We start from the raw sequence: 21,526 nt of genomic DNA on the forward strand, positions 1-21,526 counted from the left end.
GTATATATGGTTACTGAATGAATGCAAAGACCGAATCTTCCCAAAGCAATTTAATTAGAGTCAACTCCCTTTCAAGGAAAACCTGAAAGATAAAGTACATTATTTGAAAGGATGTGTTTTCCAGGGCTCTGGTATGGCAGACTTCCTGGCTCATGGACATGGCTCATGGACAATGACAGAGGAAACCTCTGGCAAAGCATTGGCAAATTCTAAAATGAACTCTGGAAGTCTAATCATCATTTGTGTTAGATCATTAGCACGTAGAAATAGACACAGTCTATGAGAAGAGGATAGAAGTTACGATGAAGTCATTTTGACAAAGAATGACAAGAAAAAAAGAAAAAAAAAAAACCTTTGCTGTTTCAAAAGTATATATTTCTAGGGGAAAAAAAAAATAAGAGCGTTTCAGCTTTCAAACTGGGACTTCTTAAAATGACACTTCCTGTAGTTTAGACAACATTACCGCATTACCGTTTATGTTCAACTTGTCATGGCTTTGCACAAATGCTCAATATGAGGGGAAAAAAAAAAAAAAAAAAAAGGAAATGAAAAAGCACTACCAGGGCTTAAAAGGAAGAGAGGAGAAAAAAAAAGACAGCTTATTCCCAGTGCAATCCAGGCTCCTTTTTGTCAGATTTAAAGAATTTTATCCAGTTTTCCCCATTAATCAGCCAATAAAGGGGACCCACATTCTGACAAGAAGCATAAGATAATGTCAACATTATTTGCAAACTGCTACACTACAGTGACAGCCTAATGTTTATTACTGTCAAATTACTGTCATTTTATTAAAAGGACGAAAAGAGCTGGCTTTGCTGAGCACAGCTCTCAGTCCCACTAGACTAGTGAAGCTGCTCCCTCTTCCCCCTTGCTGTTCACTGTGATGGAGCATGGTACAAACATTCCTCTGTACAGACAGCACCATGAACATGCAAGTTAATGAACAATGTAGGGACTTTCAAATACTGTGAAACCTTTTTATCTGAATCATTCTTTCTATTTTGATTTTTTTTCTCTCTCTTGAAATATTAATATTATTATCACTAGAGTTTATTCTCATAATAGCTATTCTCCATGTAGCATTTGTACTGTTAGAGCTACATTCTGCTAGCCTTACACCATTTGAAGAAACATTTTCCTGCTGTGTCAGTTCTGGCTCTTGTGAAGAGGCATGCTTCACAATTTTAGGAAGTATCTCCATGAGGTACTGGCATAAGTTGCCCAGAGAAGCTGTGGATGCTCCATCCCTGGAGGTGTTCAAGGCCGGGTTGGATGAAGCCCTGGACAGCCTGATCCACTGACTGATTTAGAGGTTGGCAATCCTGCCCACAGCAGGGGGGTTAGAATTAGATGAGCTTTGAGGTCCTTTCCTATGCAAGCCATTACATGATTCTATGATAGCCTTCTGGATTTGCATCTGTTACTGAAAGAATGTCATATTCTCTTTACCAACAATTTTCCAGTACAAAATGATAACACTTGGTAACAGATCTGGGCTAATTCATCCTGTAGGGTCATATGAAAACACGTTAACATTGTTTTGACAGTGTTAACAAGAGTATAGTGGAACTGGAAGCTGGAGATGGTAAAATCCAACCTCAGAATCAGTGGTAATTTCCTGGAAGTCTTATTACTAAGAACTGATACAGCGCTTACACAAGGGAAGGAAGGGCAGGTGCTGTCTCCTGATGCCTTCTTAAAAAGGTTTGAGATCCCTTTTTGGGGCTTTTAAAAGAATCATTGGATTTGCACTTTTTGAGAGAAAGGACAGATGAGCCTCCTCTGCTGAGTAGCCATTCCTGCACTAGCAGGAATGGGATCTCTTATGCTGCCCTCAATGCATTTATAACAATATTTTAGCTAATATATTTATTGCAGTTGAACTTCATGTCAGATAGCCACTTACTTATATAGGTCAGAAGAACTTTTTTACTCCTTCAACTGCATACTTCAAAAAAATAGGAAAAAAGCATCACAAATACATCTTGTTCTGTTCTTCACTGGTTTGTGTCCACAGAACCAGTCTGCTTGGTGTGACCCTTGCCTCCAATGTTTGCTTTCATATCTAATAATAAGCAGAGTGCAATTAGAGCTGGTTCAAATGAGAGTTAGAATGATTACTTAAAAATTTCAGGACAAAGAAAATAAACTCAGCACATGCCTCACTACACATACAGTACAGAAAAACATAGAATCATGGAATCATAGAATTGCTCAGATTGGAAAAGACCTTAAAGATCATCAAGTCCAACTGCAACCTAACCAGAATACCCCAACTCTAACAACCTTCCACTAAATCATGTCCCTGACCACCACATCAAAATGGTTTTTAAACACATCCAGGGGTGGTGACTCAACTACCTCCCTAGAGAGCCTATTCCAGTGCTTAACAATCCTTTATCTGATATTCAACCTCAACCTCCCCTGGCACAACTTGAGGCCATTTCCCCTCATCCTGTTACCAGTGAGAACAGACCAGCCCTGCTCTACCTGTAAACACCTTTCAGATATTGGAAGAGAGCAATAAGGTCTTCCTTCAGCCTCCTTTTCCCCAGACTAAACAGCCCCAGTTCCTTCAGTCTCTCCTCATAGGCCACATTCTCCAAGCCCTTCACAATCCTTGTTGCCCTTCTCTGGACCTGCTCAGCACTTCCATGTCCTTTCTGTACTGAGGTGCCCAAAACTGAACGCAGTACTCGAGGTGAGGCCTCACCAGTACCGAGTACAGGGCAGGATGACTTCCCTCGTCCTGCTCACCACAGCATTCTTGATACAAGCCAGGATGCCATTGGCCTTCTTGCCCAGCTGGGCACATTGCTGGCTCATATTCAACCAGCTGTCCATCAGTACACCAAGGTCCCTTTCTATCAGCCAGCTTTCCAGCCACTCCTCCCCAAGCCTGTAGTGCTGCCAGGGCTTGTTGTGACCAAAATGCAGGACCTGACACTTGGCCTGTTGAAACTCATACAGCTAGCCTTGGACCATCGATCCAGCCTATCCAGGTCCCTCTGTAGTGCCTTTCTCCCCTCTGGCAGATGAACACTCCCTCCTAACTTGGTGTCATCTGCAAACTTACTGAGGGTGCAGTCAATCCCCTCATCAAGATCATTAATAAAGATGTTAAATAGAAGCAGCCCCAGTACCAAGCACAGGGGACACCGCTCGTGACCAGCCACTCCATTGACCACAACTCTTTGGGTCTGGCCATCCAGCCAGTGTTTCACTCTGCGGAGTGTATGCACATCCAAACCATGGGCAGCCAGCTTCTCCATGAGAATGTTGTGGGGGACAGTGCCAGAGGCTTTACTGAAGTCCAGGTAGACCACATCAACAGCCTTACCTTCATCCACTAAGCAGGTCACCTTGTCATAGAATGAAATTAGGTTTGTCAGAAGGGATCTACCATACATGTTAAATAGCAAGTCCCACAGACACAGACTTTAATATGACAGGTGGAAAAGAGAAAGCATAGAAGTGAGCTGAGGGTTAAGAGAAATTGGCTTTGGCTGTCACTGGAAGATCTGTTCAGAAAGAAGATGAGAAACTCTTTTGCAGGGACAAGAGGAAATGCTTTCAAACTAAAACAGAAGTGATTTAAATTGGACAGAAGGAAAAAAGAAATTACAGTAACAGTGGTGAAGCAGAGGAACAGGTTTCCCAGAGAGATGGTGGATGCTTCATCCGTGGAGATGCTCAAGGTCAGGCTGGATGGATCTGTGAGCAATCTGATCTAACTGTAGGTGTCCCTGTTCATTGCAGGGGATTTGGACTGAGTGACCTTCAAAGGTCCCTTCCAACTCTTCCAATGATTTTATGGTTCTATGATCCTCCAAAATATTCCTAAGTTAAAATACTCTCAACTTCCATTCCAACTGACTGTCCAAACGACACACAAGTCATCCCGTAGAGTTTCAGTAGCTAATTTATGGATGAAGCTCACATATGTGGAATCAACCACTGCAAAACCAAAGCAGCAGAGACCTTTTAGATACCTGCAAAACCAAAGCAGGTATCTTGCCTCTTTCCATCACATCCTCAGGCCTATTGCATTCTGACTCAGAGGATCTACACTGTGGAGATGCTAAAAAAGTAAGGCTGGTGAGATAACAGGGCCCATGGAGAAAACAGGATGAAAGAGAATATTTGCAATGGGCTATCTGCATCAAGAGAACTTCTCTGTTGTCTTCATTCCATGCTATGGGAAACTGTCAAGATGGTGTTTCTGCCATCTTGAGGAAAAAGATTATTTTTTATAAGATCTCACTTGCCTTGCAGATTGCTTACTTATTGCCTACTTTTACCAAGACATTTAGGTTAAGTTTTGTTCTGGTGTAAAGTGGGAGTCAGCTTAAAAGATACAGCAAGAATAAGCACAAACTCAAATTTAACTAATTCCAAGAAAAGCCAAGGAGGCACATCTGACAAAACCTGAAGAGTTCTTTTTTTTATCAGTATCAAAAACAAATGATCTCCAGAACACTGAAATTTAACGGCAAATATTTAGTAAGCCTAAAAGCCTGCCTCTTCAAGAGGAGATTGGTGAATTTTCCAGGGGACTGGGGGAGGTATAAAGAACCAGTCCTCTTCTCAGGGCTATAATAATTTAAGGACCGATATCTCTATCAGTATCTGAATTGTTACTCCTAAATTTGCGGGTGTCTGGAAAAAGATTTTGAAGTGAAATAAGGCAGAAGAGTAGGAGCTCTTTCCTCCCAGGGAATTTCACATGCTTGAAGAAAAGCAGTTGGCTTTGCCTTCTGCTGAAATGCAGCTCTCTCTGGGGTACAGAGAAGCAGCTGTGTAACAACATATAGCGATGGCACACAGGAGTGGAAAAATTGCACATGAAAGTACAGTGGGACCAGGAAGTTTGCTAGACAAATTGTGCTGTCATTACCCATTCAGATTATCAGATTATTGGGACAGAGAAGGGGATTAAGTTTTCTATACCACTCAGTCTTTAAACACTCCTGTGTGGCAAAGCTTGAAGTTTGATATCTTATTTGAAGGTTGGCAACTACCACCTCATAGGGCGCTTTGCTTTGATACTGCTGCTCTGCTCCTGCTTACGCTGTACAAGTGTCATAACTGCTGATATATTTTCACTGAGGAGCAGCATTTGGTTACAGACTGAGAATGCTGGTGCTAATAACTTGGGCTGTTTCCAAAAAGGTTAAAAAAAAAAAAAATTAGAAAAGAAAGGAAAGGCAACAATCCAAATATGTATCAAAAGCTGCACAACCCACTGAGTCAACAGGGACCTGAACTGAGATAATAAATGCCAAGTTCTGGGTGGACATTAGAGGACTTAGCAATAAGCGAATAGGAACAATACATTCATGGACACATTAAATAAGGCAGTGCTGCTCAAAAGAAAGTAAATAATAAATTGCAGTTGGCTAGGGTTTTTTTGTTGTTTGTTTTTAATATATACTAGGAAACTCTTTGAAAAACAAATTCCTGAGAACGTTGCCTGCTCTTGAGATGTATCCATAGCAGAACAAAAGATCTGCAGGGATGATTAATAAGTAGCTCTGTTTCTCAAGCTCTGATTAACAGCATTCCCACTTACACAATACTCCACTTGAATTAGCAGAATAGGATTGTCAGTGAATGGCACTAATGGGACTGGTAGCAGAGCAGCATAAGGAAGTCAGTTCTTCCCTGTGAGCATATTCTGATTATCAGGAGCTTATTTGTAATCATCTCACTTACTGTCTGCATTTGTACAAGCGAGAAGGCAGAAGAGGAAACACAGGCTTCATGTTAAGAGTGATTATTCATTATTAAATTAACTACTATATTAACGACTGCAATTATTTCAACAGCAGTATGTATGGGTTGATAAGGATGTGTCAGCTAACCTCAGACAACCAAAGGAGGGCTCTAGCATAGGAGGAGTGCTCCCACATTCCTTTGGGCAGATCATATCTGGCTGGCCTGTTTTTCCCTTTCATGCACTGCTCTCTCTCACAGCTGTCCATAGCGGAAGCCATAGCAACCACAGGACCAGACTTAAGAGCACTTCATGTGGGTCCAAAACCACCTGAAGCACGTAAGCCTTTTTATGAAGTGGAGGAATTTACTTCCCCTGACACTATAAATACCTTTAAAAACCTCACAGATTCTGATAGCATCCTACAAGAATCAATCAGAGGTGCAATGAACAAAACTGTTCTGATGCTCTTATGCCCATTGGCTGAGGGAGAAAAAAAGATGTGACTGTTACAAACTTGATGAGAAAAAGCAACAAGAAAACATGCTGTATGTTTTTATGTATCCTTATGTATCTTCTTCTTATGTATCTTTATAAAAGGGAAAGAAGGAACGACCTCTTTTGTTTTAGATTGCTCTCAACTACCTTGGCTTGGGAAAAGTTGGACAATTAGCCCAGTGTACTAGGTAATGAAGAACAGAGGAATATTTGAGTGAAGATGCATTTCTCTACCCCTTCCACTTTTTATTTCAAAATATGTATCTTTGGAAAAAGACTTTGGAATAAGTTTATTTTGAAATGAAATAGTAACTCTGTTCCAAATTCTGAAACAAGTTTTTCTGGGAAAAGTTGAGTTCCTAAAGAACATCAAAATTAAAAAGTTCAATAAAAATAAAAAGACTTACTGGCACATACGGGATTATCCACTGAAAAACTGCACTGATGAAAAATTAAGCTTCTTTTAGCTCTTTTTCTGTATAGTGCATAGTGATCTATGTACATTACCTCTTCCTTAACACAATAGAATTTGAAAGTCTGCAAATTCCTCAAATGTTAAGAACCATAGGAATATACAGCCTTAGATTTCCATTAGTGGAAGTGCTGCATGTTTTCTGTTTTTAGTTAAAAGATTTCCTACCCATATTCCAAAGGAGAACTAATCTTATTTATACAGCTCTGGATAACTGGAAAAGTACAATGAAGGCTTTTATTTTCTTTCTATGAGGCATCTAATGGTTATTACTGGAGGCTAGATACTAATATTTTAGCTACTATGTTGAAATAGGAAATATTTTACTTTCTTTGTGCCAAGTTTTTATGCATAGAAATTCAACTACATTTCCTAGTCTCCAGACTTTGCTGTAGCCAATCCCATTTAAATGTTTCCTTTAAGCAGCAGCTAACATTTATATATAACCACAAATTTCCTTTTGTGTGAGTCAATTTAGCCAATGTTGAAGCTAATCCTTCGATTTAAAGTACTTATGAGCGAAGAAAAGTATGTAGCAGTGTTTAACAGAAGGCTCTGGGAATGAACACTAGGTATGGAAACACACAAGCCAAGAAGGCCACGTCACAAGAACATTTGAAATGGCAGTTATCAAAGGATAAATCTTTTTCTGCTAAACCTTGGATAGAAGGACAAGAGGAAGGTTGGCAATAAATATAGTTATCATCTCTCTCACCTACTCCTACTCTGTAAAATCCCCTCTATACTGTGTAGCATACCATATCTTCCACAAATTGCTATGATAGCTGTTTTCTGTGAAATTTTCCAGGTTTCTGTTTATTTCCAAACCATATCAATTGCCATTATTTTCAGTGTATCAACAAACCTAGATTTGGAACTGAAATATAAGTGGAAATCACCATGCCTCACTTCAGACATCTAAAGATTAAACATCCAAATGAGTCTAATCACCCACAAAATCATGGGGAAAGAGCCTGTTGCTTTCAGAGGATGAGACACCTGATCCCAATGTACTTCAGTCTCAGGTAAGATGAGTTATCATTTGAGCTAGTTTCTCTTGGTTGCCTGTGACAGGAAATGGGCAACCAGTCTGGAGTTTGTCATCTGAGTTTGAGATGCATAAATTGTCACAGAAAAACCCTCCAAATTTCTTTTCTTTGACCAAACATACAGAGACTTCTGTTAAAATAACTAAATGCTTTTTTAAAAAAAATTAAAAGCATAATTCATAGTTAACAGTATTTCTAAATGTTTCTTGTATGGGGAACAGCAGCTGTATTCACACATTAATACCAGTAAATACTGGCTTAATGTGGCTTTTGCTATTTGAAAAAACAGTAAGAGATATGTAGAATTACTGTTTTCTTAACATACCAAAATAGAGAATTCTTGCTAATAAAATGTATTTTTACCATCTCAAACTTCAGATTATACCCTCAGCTTGCAAATCAGAAAAAGAAAAGCTTTCTTGTGATGGTTTGAATTTTTATACAGTCATCACAGATCCACAACTTCAGTTCAGATGCAGTTATTAAATCGTTCAACCTATTCTCCTATGTAGAAAAACATTCAGAAGCTTGTTCTCCTTTATGTAGCTTGCTGCTATGGCTAACCACTCTCTTGTGAGCCTAACTTCTCATTTAAGATTACAGAGCTTTTACAGCAGCATTAGTTCTTAGTTTTTTTCCACTACTAGATTAGAGTCATTTAGTACTTTTTATTCTATCCCTGTGCAAGCAATTATAAGCCACAATCAAGCTTTTCAAGTCGCTCACAGTAAGATTTCTTCTGTCCTTTGAATTATTTTTCTGAAGAGCATTTACCAAGTAATTTAAATTATGTACACATGCATGTAAATACTACTCAGGAGTACATGGTGACCTTTCAATGAGGTACCGATAGTAGCATTACAAACATTATCTGCTTATAACTTTGAAGGCTACCACCAAATGTTAATGAGGTTACTACTGCTGTATGAGGGATGCCAATGCCAGACTAGTTAGTACAGATAGCACAGTTATCAGAGATCCTGCATAGGACCAACGTTTTCCTCTTACAGGAGACCTCTCTGACCTAGGACAGATCACTTCAACTTCTTAACATCAGATATATCTAATTCAAGAGTAAGCCGCATGGAATCATGTAGGGAATACTGTGTGCAAAAAATACACTGTTTTGAAGATTAGCAGCCATCACATGGCCTCCCAGTCTGGCTCAGGAAAGCTGTGCACTGGAGCATAGAGGCTTTCTTCTTCCATTCCAGAGTTGGAAATACAAATGGCTTTTAGTATTTAGATTGCTTTTTTCACTACCTGCTTTTCCACATCCAGAGTTTACCATTAATTAATATGCTTATTCTAACTTCCATTTTCTCCTGTCTGTAACAAATATAATAAAAAAGTAAATGCAATTGATGATCACCACCACAAAATGTATCAAGAAACTCTTCTGGAATTCCTTACACGTTACAGTTCTTTCAAGAGGAAGAACTGCCAGAGGATCCTCTCTGCTTTCTCAACTTCTACTGAAGTATAACAATCTTATAGGGTCTCAACTGCTGATAGAACAATGATAGAATAAGTGAATCATGAAGAAGTACATATTTGTTAATATGCTGCATAACTGAGAGTGTCAGCCCTGGTATATTTTAAATGTCTAATGAAAGCTTCTGTTCAAACCATCATAAGTTAAGAAGCTTAAGTTCAGTAAAGAAGGAAATTATAAACTGAACATGGTTAATTTTTGCATTTGGAAAATGCCAGTCAATAAATCCAGACAACCTCCACAATACACGTAGACAGAATTCACCATAGTTAACGTATACTTGGTCCTCTCATCGGCTTTCAAGCCTGTGATCAACTATGCTGAAGGGTCTAATGAGTTTTTTAAACACTAAATATTCGTATTGCAATATAAACATTGCAAAATCATATAGTAGAAGCCCAAAGTCCATGAAAAATACATTTAGCAGAGCAATTCTGTAGCAGTCTCTTGACACTGGAGGCGAAAGACTGCATGTATGGATTTACGAGCCGGTAACTGAATTACCAGAATTAATTTCAGAACACATGCTTCTTTCAGATACTTCCTCAATGACAGCAGTGACTTCTGTGCACATGGAGTCTGCATCATTTTTCTCATTGAGAGGTACACAGGAAATAGCCACTTATGAAGAAGTAAAAAGGAAACTACTCAGAAACGAGACAGTATCAAATGAAGATGCTTGGTGGGGGAAAAGGGGTCAGATCTTTCACAGGCAGATCAACAGCATTAGCACAAGTTACCACTTTAATCCTTTGCCATAGGAAGCCATGAACAACTGAGTTGGTTTGCCTGAGTCAACATTTGGAGCAGTTCAGAATGTTTTCTGTTGGAAGGGAAAACCACTCTAAGGTCAGTAAAACAACTTTCTCTTTAACTCCACAAAGGGAGGGGACAGCATTTCACTTCAGATGAAATCCTTCTCTCTTGATTTTATGTTATATAAAGATAAGGTCACTTAAGCTATGTTACACCAAATTCTTCCAGGCATGATGAACTGTGGATAACTTCAGTTTTGAAAAAGCAGAACCTGACTCCATGGACTGATTCACATGGGATTTCTCTCAAGGCGGTAAGAGCAGAACCACTTTTAGTCAGGAACAGCACAATAGCTTTCTATCTTGAAATAGCATGAGTTATTTTGATATCTGGATATAAACATTTCTGAGAAATTTTATCCCATACCCTAATTAAATCTGAATTATTTTTATTTCATAAATCACAAGTATGATGAAAGCTGGAAATTTCCAGAAAGTCTCTTCCCTCATTTGCTATTCTTAGTAATGTCACCATTTCATACTCTCTTAATACTTTCCAATAAGGAGACTAAAAAAGAACTATACAGCAAAGCAGCTTTATTTCTGCCCTTGGCTAAAGTTTCTGAACATTTTAAAGATGCAAGCCAACAGAGACGCACTCTCAGCTTGCAGTCGTAGAGACAGCCTGCCTGAAGACAAGCACCAATGCACTGCAAACTCATTCAAGGCTGCACAAACATTTATCATCTTAGCAATACGTGCTTTAACACTAACTACCTTCAATAATTTCCTTTACCATAGGGGCTTTTTTTCCCCACTAAGTAAAATACAGCTGTCTTGGAAAAAAAAATTGCTGAGCTAGTGAAAAGTAATTCTCAGTGCCTTCAACCAATTAATCTTCTTCATAAACCTGAAGTCAAAGATGCTCTTTATTTTTATTGTACATTTGCTCAGCTCTGACAGCAGTAAGGTTGTTGGACATCAGTTACTTGGCAATTTTACCACCCAAGGTACCATTTATCAGCATATTAAATACACTTTTAACTTTTGTAACTATTTATTTTCATCTGTAAAGTTTCCATTCTCTTACTCAGAAGGATGAGGAGTTCCAACTTGAAAAGCACACTCAGCAATGTTTTTTAGGAAGATGGGTAACCAAGGTTTGATCCAACTCATCCAGTTACAGATTGTTTCCAAAATGTATGTACCTAAATGTGGTAAGACCAGTATCATTAGACACTGAAATACACCACTGGAAAGACCAAGATGCAGACTGAAGCTGGAGGCTTATGTCCTTGCTCCAAACCTTTAGGTAATGCAATGTTATGACCTCATTACAAAGAACCGTAGGGGCTGCTGTATCACAGTAAAGGTGGGATTCATCAATGACTGCATAGGTAGGATACACCCTTCCTTCCAACACCCATATAGGGTCTTGAGGTGAATGACAAAACACTCCTCTCTTGCAACATGACCAAGATTTCACTCAAAAGAGATCACAAAAACCTCCTGATTGCACTTACTAAGATTAAAACCCAACAGTAATGAAGATCAAGACTCACAGCACAAGTTTTTAGTGGAATCAAGCAAATTGCTTTTAATTCAGGATAGCCTGCAGTCAGCCAACTTTCATTTGACCCTATCAGTTTCCATGTTAGGTTACTCAGTAATTACACATATTTGTACGCACTGTACATCTGTACATTTTGTATACATATCAAAATTACTGGCAATGCTAGATAGGTTTGATAGTGCAATATTTTAAAATAAGTCATACTGGCAAAACATTTCAGTACCAGTGTTAGGAAACTCACTCTGGAATGAATACCTTACTCATTAAATAGTTCATATTATACCTCAAATGAGATTGTACCAGTAATCCTACTGTCCAGTCCAAACTGCAGCAAGTGAAATTACATTCTGCTTATCAAAGCTCCAGCTCCCCACCCTCCTCCAAGATCTACAGATAATTTTTATCCTTGGCAGCACTTAAAATGTTAGGTGCTGTTCCACACTGTAGGCTCCTGTCTGTCAGTGTGAAGAGAAGCCATTACAATCCATCTCTGGAGCTTACTCAAATGTTTTTGGAGTTTGCTTTTAAAGTATGTTATTTATTTACTATTTACTTATTGCTTGCTGTGGAAAACACTGCAAAAAATGCAGTTGTAATATAGTGAGAGATGATGGCAGGGAAATTCTTTCCCAACTTTGAGAGTAACTGGTAAAATGAACTTAAACATTCAAACGTTGGAAATAGACTTTTTTTCACTATAATCAGAGTAATCAGAGGTGTTCCCTTCCCCCACTCCCTCCCCCCCCATTTATTACTCAAGACATTTGCATCAGTGTAAATGTTAACATGAAATCTTAATATTCCCTGGATCCCCAAAAAATTTCCAATGCATTCTTCAATAGTCAGTATCAGAAAATAATACATGCTGCAGACGAGCCACTTGGTGTAAAGATTTTATCTAACATTGCTTATTCAAAGTAAATTAGGCCTAAGATATAGTTTTTGGTGTCATGAGACTCAGTGAATGCAAGAAAAATACATCTGATGGACGTATAACAAGAATGGGACACTCGTGTTTTTTTTCCCCTAAATATTACTTGCAAAGCACAAGGACTTGAATTATCAGGATTTTATTTGTTACAAATTATCACAACCACAACTGAAATAGAGCAGAAAGCATTGAGTAAACAGAACTGTAAGATACAAGATTAATCAAAGTGTAAAAGCCTCATTCAGGACTACTACTGGAAAACCAGTGATTGCATACCAGAGAAAACAATTCTATGCAAACACCAAGTGAAAGAGAATAAGCAGCATAATACAACTGACAGGAATTAAAATACCATGTTACACAAGTTTCTGAAGGAAACTGGATTATCACTACTACTTATGAGTTTTGTTTGGTGTTTTGTGTTTAGCTAATACATAAAGTTCCAGAAGAAACACTGATCCTCCATTTAATTTATCCATGTTGTTCATATATCAGGCAATCTATTTCCAAAAACATATTTAAAGTCTAGTCATGAGAATTCACGTGCGCTTCAAGTTGCTGCGTAAGGCTAAGAGTCACTAAAGGAATGTGAAGTTGCATTATTGCTTTGTAACAGGAACTTAAATGAAAATTCTTTATTGAGCTCCAAGTAGAACATTTTGAGTCACTAAACAAATAAGGGTTCATATATACAATTATTTTAAAAAGTATATAACATTATACACTTTAAGGCTTTAATACAAGAAATACAGAAACAGAGTTTTCATACTCCGAAGCCTGTCTCTTTGTTGCCTAGGCACATGGACAAGTACAATGTTCTAAGCAGTCAGTAGTTAACATGGCAGAAGGTCCTGAAAAAGAGAAAAGCAGAGTTTATTTGTACACAGCCTGAGAGTAGTAACTACTAGTTTTCTGAAGACTGTCAGATTACAAGCAGAAGGATTAGGCAATAATGTGTACAATAAATACACACAGACTTAGGGAAACTACTGCAAAGACTGCTGTCATTGAATTCAGTGCAAGTGTGATAATAGGTTCAATAAAGGCAAATAATTGTGTCACTATAATCATATTATTTGACCAATAACAAAGCAACTGACCTGTGCAAGAACATAAAATCCTACTAGAATGAATCAAGCAACATTTATTCGTTCATTTAGTTTTGCCTTAATAAAAGAAAGGCTGCCTTTTCTCCCTCTCACTTTGACTTAGGCCCCTTTTTAGATTACATTTCTCTTTGTTCAAAACTTAACAGATTTCATTTCATGGATTAGTCCAAAATTAGTCCAAAAAAAGAAAAAAAAATGCAACAGCTCAATATAATACTAGTGCATGTTATCTCAGAAAGTGTCAAGAAAAATTTCATACCACAAGTTTGCAGTTTCTACAAATATGCAGAATTTTAGTTTTAAGTGACGTAAACAAATTTTCATAGGAGAAATAAAATCTATCAAAGTGAAGCATGAAAGAAGGAAGACTTACTGTATTTACCATTCTAACTACCGTTCTGCCCTACATATGTATATTTTTTTTCTTAAAAGATTTTTTGAAATTCTCTTCTCATTAGTAGAGCAAATAAAAAAGGACTGAAATGGTCAGCTTTCCTGTAGAGGTGGGACATGTATACCAAATGGGAGCACCACATGGCTGAGGATTATTACATCTCCTGTCAGATGCAGATATGGCACAAGACCAAGGCTGATATTTCTGACTACAGAATGAGTGTGTGCCTTTCGTCATGAGATTAGTTTACAGATGTGACCGGCAATATCCAATCATGTGCCATCACATTACACAATGGTGGCTGCAAATGTCCTCTGAGTGTTTTCACAGGGACACCTGATTATTATTTTTATTTTTCCCTCCAAACAGAACAAAGAAAATTAAGGTTTATAGAACTTGAGGACTGTATAGCAGAGAAACTGAACACGTTCATCCTTCATACTAACAAAGGATAACATCAAAAAACACAACTTGCATAAGCATTCCAGAAGGTCGAATTCACTTCTGATTCACTGGTTCACCTACTCACCAAGCCCAACCACTAGCCATTTTAACTTTAAGCCATACAGTTTCATCGTATATGCAAACGAATACTTAATGATTTACATGAAACATCATTATCTTTCAGCAGATGAAGAGGGGCTAAGAATGAAGGGGACAGATCTTTAGCAGGATCTGCTGTAATACAATAAAGATAAATGGTTTCAAACTAAAAGAGGGGAGATTTAGATTGGATGTAAGGAAGAAGGTCTTTTACAATAAGGGTAGTGAAGCACTGTAACAGATTGCCCAGAAATGTGGTGGATGCTCCACTCAAGGTCAAGCTGGACAGGGCTACAAGCAACCTTATCTAGCTGTAGGTATCCCTGTTCACTACAGGGGAATTGGACTAGATAACCTTCAAGGGTCCCTTCGAACTCAAACAATTTAATGATTATATGGTGTTGAAAGTGTCAATAGAGATTTACACAATTTTACTGTGTGTTTTTTTAAAAAGCTGCTCCGCTTTGCTGCTTCTAGCAGCTACTTTTTCTCTCAGTTATAGAATCTTTGCTCTTCGAACCCATTCAGCAGAAATCTTCTCCAAGCTTTCCTAACCTTTATAAGGTCCTCTACTTCAAATCTTCGCAGTAATCTCAAAATTGTTCTAAAAGCATATTTGTATGTACAAAAAAATCCTTTAGCTTGTGACAGTTGCCTCCTAAATATACTATGCAATACAATGTATAAAATATTTTAAGTATGGAGCTCTAAGTCATATCCTCTACAGGCAATGAGTGCATGGGGTTAGCAGTAAGAATAACTGGTCCAACTAGGAAGCAAAGAGAATATCTGTGCAGAATAGTTCAATTATTTCTTACTTTATGCACTGGATTTATCAGAAACAGCACAGCTAGCTATTCTATAGCTAATGTTTCTCAGTGACTTGCTCTCCATTTGTGCCAAAATTCACTTTGCTTCTTGTGCAGAAATGCTCACCTTTAAATCTTTTTACAAAATGCTTTATTCAGCTTTATAAAACCACTTTAGACAAGCCTGCTGACCAGATCAGGATTTTAAGTTCCCATTTGAATGTCAGTAGCATAAAATTACATTCACTTTCACTCACTTTCTCCTTTGATGAAGTTCTTAATTAGCTGAAACGCTATCAAAGGTAAATGTACCTTTCATTTCCCAGTCTCAGATACATTTATACAATAAGCAAACAGCCAGAGGACAGTGTCTGTCTGCACACCAGTACAGTTTAAGATCCTGTTTAATGACAATTTAAAATCATGCCTTTTCCCAGAGGAATTGAAAATGGCCAGTGATTTTGATTGTATTCTATTTCAGTACCTTTAACCATTATGTAATTAATTACGTATAAAAAATTAAGGACCCGATCAGAAGCTCCATTTTTTATCTAATAACTTCAGAGATGGGCGAAGGTACCTACCAAAGCATCAGAAGATTAAGGTTTTTTGTTTTTGTCTTGGCTGTCCAAGGAGTTGAGTTTCCTGACAAGAGAAAAAAAACATTTTACTAAATCTGAAATATTTTCAAGTAAAAAATAAAGAAAACAATATAAATTGAACTATAATAGAAACTTAATGATTAACAAAGCTTCAGATAACATTTGCAATGTTTAAGTTACTAGAATTTATGGAAAAATAATATATTACAAACTACTGGTTATGAGGTTTTACAGTTGTTTAATAGGGAATAGTTTGTCCACATTTAACTATCTAAGCTAAGGATTTTAGATTACTAACACAAATTAAACGTTTTAAAATGAGAATTTAGGTGTTCTTGAAACCTTTCCTACATTCTAAAATGAAACTTTCTAAGTTGTAGTCTCCCTGTTTTTATTGGTTAAACTAAAATAAATTAGTGAGATTAAAATCTTATTGGATTTATTTACCTTTGCAAATGAAGACCGTTTTAAGGGTTACACATCCTCTGCCTCTGACGAAAGCGACCTCAATTAGTCAAGTCAGAAAGTCTTTAAAAGCTTTGTGTTTATTGCTTCCAGCACGGAGCGAGGTGGTCATTAACGTACCAAAATTCTCATAAAAATTCCAAAGTTGCACTAGTGAAAAAACGCTCAACAAGGTGAAAACTAGTCACATCGTTTTCAGAAAATTCATTAGCTATTTTAACCCATTTTTTACAAAAATATTTTGATCTAATGTGGCACTCAAGCAGATCCATACCATTTGGATACTTTAAACAGCATTTATATCTACTGTGAGTATATGAAGGTACATTTAGGTTTATACCTTGTTTTAAAAAAAAAGTTGTGCCATGTTTAATATAAGCCTTTTATGCTGATTGCTGTTAAATGGATTTCTCCCTGTTTACTACTATTTATGAAGTTTTATTATAAGATAGAGCATAAAATTAATCTCACACACACTGATTTTCTTTCAAAAGTTTATTTAGTATCAAGCAAGGGTAAAACTTTGCTTAACACTACAGAACATTTCAAGACTTGAGTTACAAAATACCACATTATTTGCATTTGTAATTTGCTTCCCTTTTTACGCATGTTTGCAAAGAGAAAAAAACTAGCAAATGGCCGAAAATAAAAACTAAAAACTAAGTTGTTGAAAACCTTTAAAATAAAAGGTTACGCTTATGTTAAAAGAACAGACTAACATATTTAGTAAACCTAGTTTAACACTAGTTAATCAAAGGTTATTTTTTTGATCACCTATTTTTCAAATACAGTTTGGAAATAACAAAGTTCCTTGTTTTACATATCTTTCTGTCCAGGTTGTTCTTTCAACAAAATATTTTAAGCTCAGTCCATCCATTCAGATTTTTAAGCGCTTTGATTTAATAAAAAGGGATTGTTCATAGAAAAAATTACTTTGAACAGTATACAGGACTGGTGGAGATTGGATATTTCACAACATCAGACAGTACAATCAGTATCTGGCATATGGCTGGTCTCTGTAGACTCCTTTTGTCGTCCTTGCCGAAGGTGCCTTGTGTCTCGAGTTGGTCCATTCTTCTTGTCCTACAAGAGGAGAAAACACAGTTAGACCTCTTTCAGTATTTTCCAATGCTGTACTTTTTTCTTAATTGTGAATTCAACGGGAATGCTATTTACTGAAACCAAGGCATACAAATGGAAGTTTAACACCTGGTAAAAAAAAAAGTGGATGGAACAGATCTGAATGAGCTAGCTTAGTCTTTCAGCCAACAACAGCACACAGTGTGACAGTGTGACAAAACTTAAGGTGAAAAGATCCAAGATTCTGGCATTCAGCTAAGCCTCCATAGTGCAAAGGTAAAAAATGCCAGGTACATTAACAGACTAATAATTACACTAGAATGAAATAACTGAAGAATATGAGTTATATGTAAGTAACTCAGAAATAAATTTATTTTGATCAATACAAATTTAGGCTTAATTCATATATGCAATCTAATAGTGAAAAGCCACAACTTCACTGCAAGCACTTGTGGCTTTTAAAAATCTTGAGACAACTGACTTCATTGAACACTCACTTCCTCTAACTGGCAAGGAATATGATGGTAGGTTATAAAATTAAGGAGCAAGATACATCACATGTTGGAATTCTGACAGCAAAATAACTTTGTCAAAAATGTGCTGTAGTTAATGCTTCGTATTTTCATATGCCATTTTCATGGTCATAGATAATAAGAAAAAATAGCAACACATCTTATTAAATGAAAATCACAAGGCAATGTCAGGCATTCATAACAAGAGGAAGATTCAGGACCAAGTGCAGAGTTTAACAAAGCATGACTTAGGTATGCTCTAAAATGTAAGCACAAGTCAGAGTACCACATAATCCCCGAAAAAAAGAAATCCCAAAAGCAACCATACACCTTCTAGACCTGTATTCTGAGAACTGCTCTGTACTAAGCATAAAGGTGTACACTTGAATCCAGTGCTATCCAGAAACTAAATGTGAAATCTAAATGGCTAGATACAGTAATCTGAAATGTTCAAGTCAATAGAACAAAAATATTACAGTCAACAAAGAAAGAACCCACTGTACTTCTTTGAATGATAAAACAACTTCCTCTGATGGCAGATGTGTGCCTCAGCTGACATAGTTAGGAAATCGATAATTTCAAGAGTACAATTTCATCATCTCTTTATAATAGTCTAATTCCAGCTGTTTTATTGAAAAACAAAAAAAGGGGAGGTTACCTGCAGTGCCTAGGCTACATATCTGGGTGTGAACATTTGGACTAATAAGTAAAAGATGCAAGTTCAAATTTCACTGTAAAGCTAGAAGAATTAAAATTTACTTTAGCCATCTGGTAACAGAGTAACATGCATGAAAAGCAACCTCTGGGGCTTATTCATTACAGTGAAAACAAGGATCATATTAAGCAAAAGAATATTGGCCACACAGCAAAGGCAGCTGCCAAAGGTATAAGAAATTAAAAACTATACTAGCTTTTAAGCACTGCTGTAAAGAACAGTTTACATGTAAAAGGCAGTGTTATTTAGTAGTAAGCACAGGTTGAGGGGACTTAACTGTATTTTTGCATTCTTGAAATACTCTTAGAAATATCATACTTTGGCAAAGAATTTACTTTAATGAAAAAATAAAGATTTCACTTACGTATATCTATCTATCAATACCAAATGAAAGTGATGTGGGATAAAGAAATTTCAAATTGGTACCTCTTTTGATGAACTGATTTTTCTCTTAAGCAAAAAGAACCAGATTAAAAAGGTGACATTGTAGAAACTATCATTAGGTATATTTATAGAATCATAGAATGGTTTGGATTGCAAGGGATCTTTACGATCAGCTAGTTCCAATCCCCCTGCTATAGGCAGGGACATCTCTCTTTAGACCAGCTTTATCAAGACAAGGATCTTGGTTGAGGTAATTTTTGTTTCCACAGGAAATGTTTTAAAATATAATTAAAGAAATACTCACGAAATTCTTTTAAGTTCTAAAATCCTGTGACATGCACGACTCAGAATCACAACTCTCATACTGTGCACTAGCAATCCTCAAATGTATGATATTTGAATGATCTAGATTTTAATTTCTCTGATCTCTAGCCAGAGATTTAATATTTATCCCTTAAGCAAAGGTGCCTTTTAACATGCTTTATGCCTCTAATCCATAACAGATTCCTTTAATTAAACCTGTCACTACCACACTTCTACCTCAAAAAATGTGATCTTTACTACTGGCATATGGTTTTTGCTTCATTACACATTGTTTTGTCTTTGGATGAGTAACTCCCTGCCCTCATGTCTATTAGCCACCTAAAGTACTTCCACAACCTTTACCTAATGACTCTGCTTGATTTCACAGGACTGATGCACGACAATGAAATAATGCAAAAAGAGCACAAAAGTTTTAAATGCATTTGGTTCGGCTCTGTGTCAGAGAAGTTCAGCATATTCTTTGCTGGTACTGAGTTCACCACAAGATATGCCGTACTAGAAACATTTACTTTCAGCAGCAAACATCTGTTGAACAAAGGACAAACAAGGCCTTTTTTTCAGTTTAAATCTCACTGAATGAGACATGAAAATGATTATATATTTGCATTTGCAAATATATTTGCAGCACAATTTAGACTGTTCTCTTTTAGTTCGTTTCTTTGATTTCAGATTCACATGAGTACACTAGCTAATAGACCACAGAAGCCTCCTGCAGTGTTCACATGTTCACATGTGGACAGTACAGGAATTCCTAGCAGCTGTTAGCCACTGCAGAACTGAAGTCTGCCTTACGGAAATTCTGCATCTTTGATTATATTATTTTTTCAGACATCTTTACTACTGTAGTCACTCAGCTCAAAGCTACTCACCATATGATTCATATGTTTCTTCACTCAGCCCATGGCCGTAGTCATAGTAATCAGCTCCACTGTACAGGAGGGAAGCAGGAAGGAAAATAAGAAATAAAGCAGTTAGATTTTTTTAAGAAACAGTGCTTACCATTACACTTTCTGACTTCAAAAAGGAGAATCTAGAATGTAGATGTGTCCCAAGCTAAAGAAACTAAGTATTCAAGTGGCAATGCAGTTAAAAGGTCCTCACTGTTCACTAATGAGAAGGAAAACCAAAACACATTTACATCTGTTTAGGTTGATTTTGTCCATCACTGAGACGCTAGCCCACAGTGCAAAATGTTACACGAGAATTTTACACTTATCATTACACCTACAGATGAGAAAGTTGAAAAACTTAACAGTGCCGAAGATTATCAGGTAATGTTCCGGAACTAATTCCTTTGCTATCATTGTCTACTACTACCTAGTGGTTTGAATCTTTGAATTCAAAGAAAAAAAAACCAAAAACCAATAAAGGATAAGTGAGGGTTATACATCTCCTACATGTTTGCAGAGTTCAGCATCTTCAAAACGAGACAGATGTGCACAAATGCAAAGGCTATCACTTGAACAAATAGAAAAGAAATAATAATCAGAATTTCAAAGCTTAAAGAAGGACTCTGCAGTCATTAGTATTCAAAAAGTTGTATGAATACTATAACGATGGACTAGAACAGTCTTCCATTTCATAATGACATTTTCTATTCACAGTAAGATCACTGAATGGAACCTAGAGAACAAGCATGACTAAAAGTGATATTTCCATCATCCTTTCATATTTTGTATAATTGTAGCTATGTATAGGTTGTTATATATTGCCCATTCCATCCATTATGTAAGAAAAGTCTATTAGACACCTTTACAGCACATTAAAAATAAGTCTTTCCTTTCCTTTCCCTTCCTTTCCTTTCCCTTCCTTTCCTTTTTCCTTTCCTTTCCTTTTTCCTTTCCTTTCCTTTCCTTTTTCCTTTCCTTTTTCCTTTCCTTTCTCCTTTCCTTTCCTTTCCCCTTTCCTTTCTCCTTTCCTTTCCTTTCTCCTTTCCTTTCTCCTTTCCTTTCCTTTCCCCTTTCCTTTCCCCTTTCCTTTCCCCTTTCCTTTCCCCTTTCCTTTCCTTTCCTTTCCTTTCCTTTCCTTTCCTTTCCTTTCCTTTCCTTTCTCCTTTCCTTTCCCCTTTCCTTTCCTTTCCTTTCCCCTTTCCTTTCCTTT

At 37.0% G+C, this 21,526-nt stretch overlaps 1 protein-coding gene and 1 long non-coding RNA gene across 3 annotated transcripts in view; both read right to left on the reverse strand.

Moving 5' to 3' along the window:
* Nucleotides 1-12,609: 12,609 nt before the first annotated feature.
* Nucleotides 12,610-16,085, reverse strand: LOC122155000. The gene is made up of 2 exons (XR_006167085.1): nt 15,929-16,085; nt 12,610-13,340 (listed from the first exon to the last, which is right to left on the reverse strand). It is a non-coding gene; the product is annotated as an uncharacterized LOC122155000 (long non-coding RNA).
* A 192-nt stretch (nt 16,086-16,277) lies between these two features.
* Nucleotides 16,278-21,526, reverse strand: part of KHDRBS3 (KH RNA binding domain containing, signal transduction associated 3) — a 77,527-nt gene continuing 72,278 nt past the window's right edge. The window contains exons 9-10 of one of the 2 annotated variants that reach the window (XM_042839891.1): nt 20,296-20,354; nt 16,278-17,494 (exon numbers count right to left, since the gene is read on the reverse strand). In XM_042839891.1, the coding sequence (XP_042695825.1) occupies nt 17,403-17,494; nt 20,296-20,354 (151 nt within the window). In that variant the 3' untranslated portion in view covers nt 16,278-17,402. The remainder of the gene's footprint in view (nt 17,495-20,295; nt 20,355-21,526) is intronic. The other variant, XM_042839892.1, reaches the window with a different exon arrangement.

Source organism: Centrocercus urophasianus, unplaced genomic scaffold (assembly GCF_019232065.1).
Source record: "Centrocercus urophasianus isolate 14NV4802_14NV808 unplaced genomic scaffold, USGS_Curo_1.0 seq_11, whole genome shotgun sequence".
Classification (NCBI taxonomy): domain Eukaryota; kingdom Metazoa; phylum Chordata; class Aves; order Galliformes; family Phasianidae; genus Centrocercus; species Centrocercus urophasianus.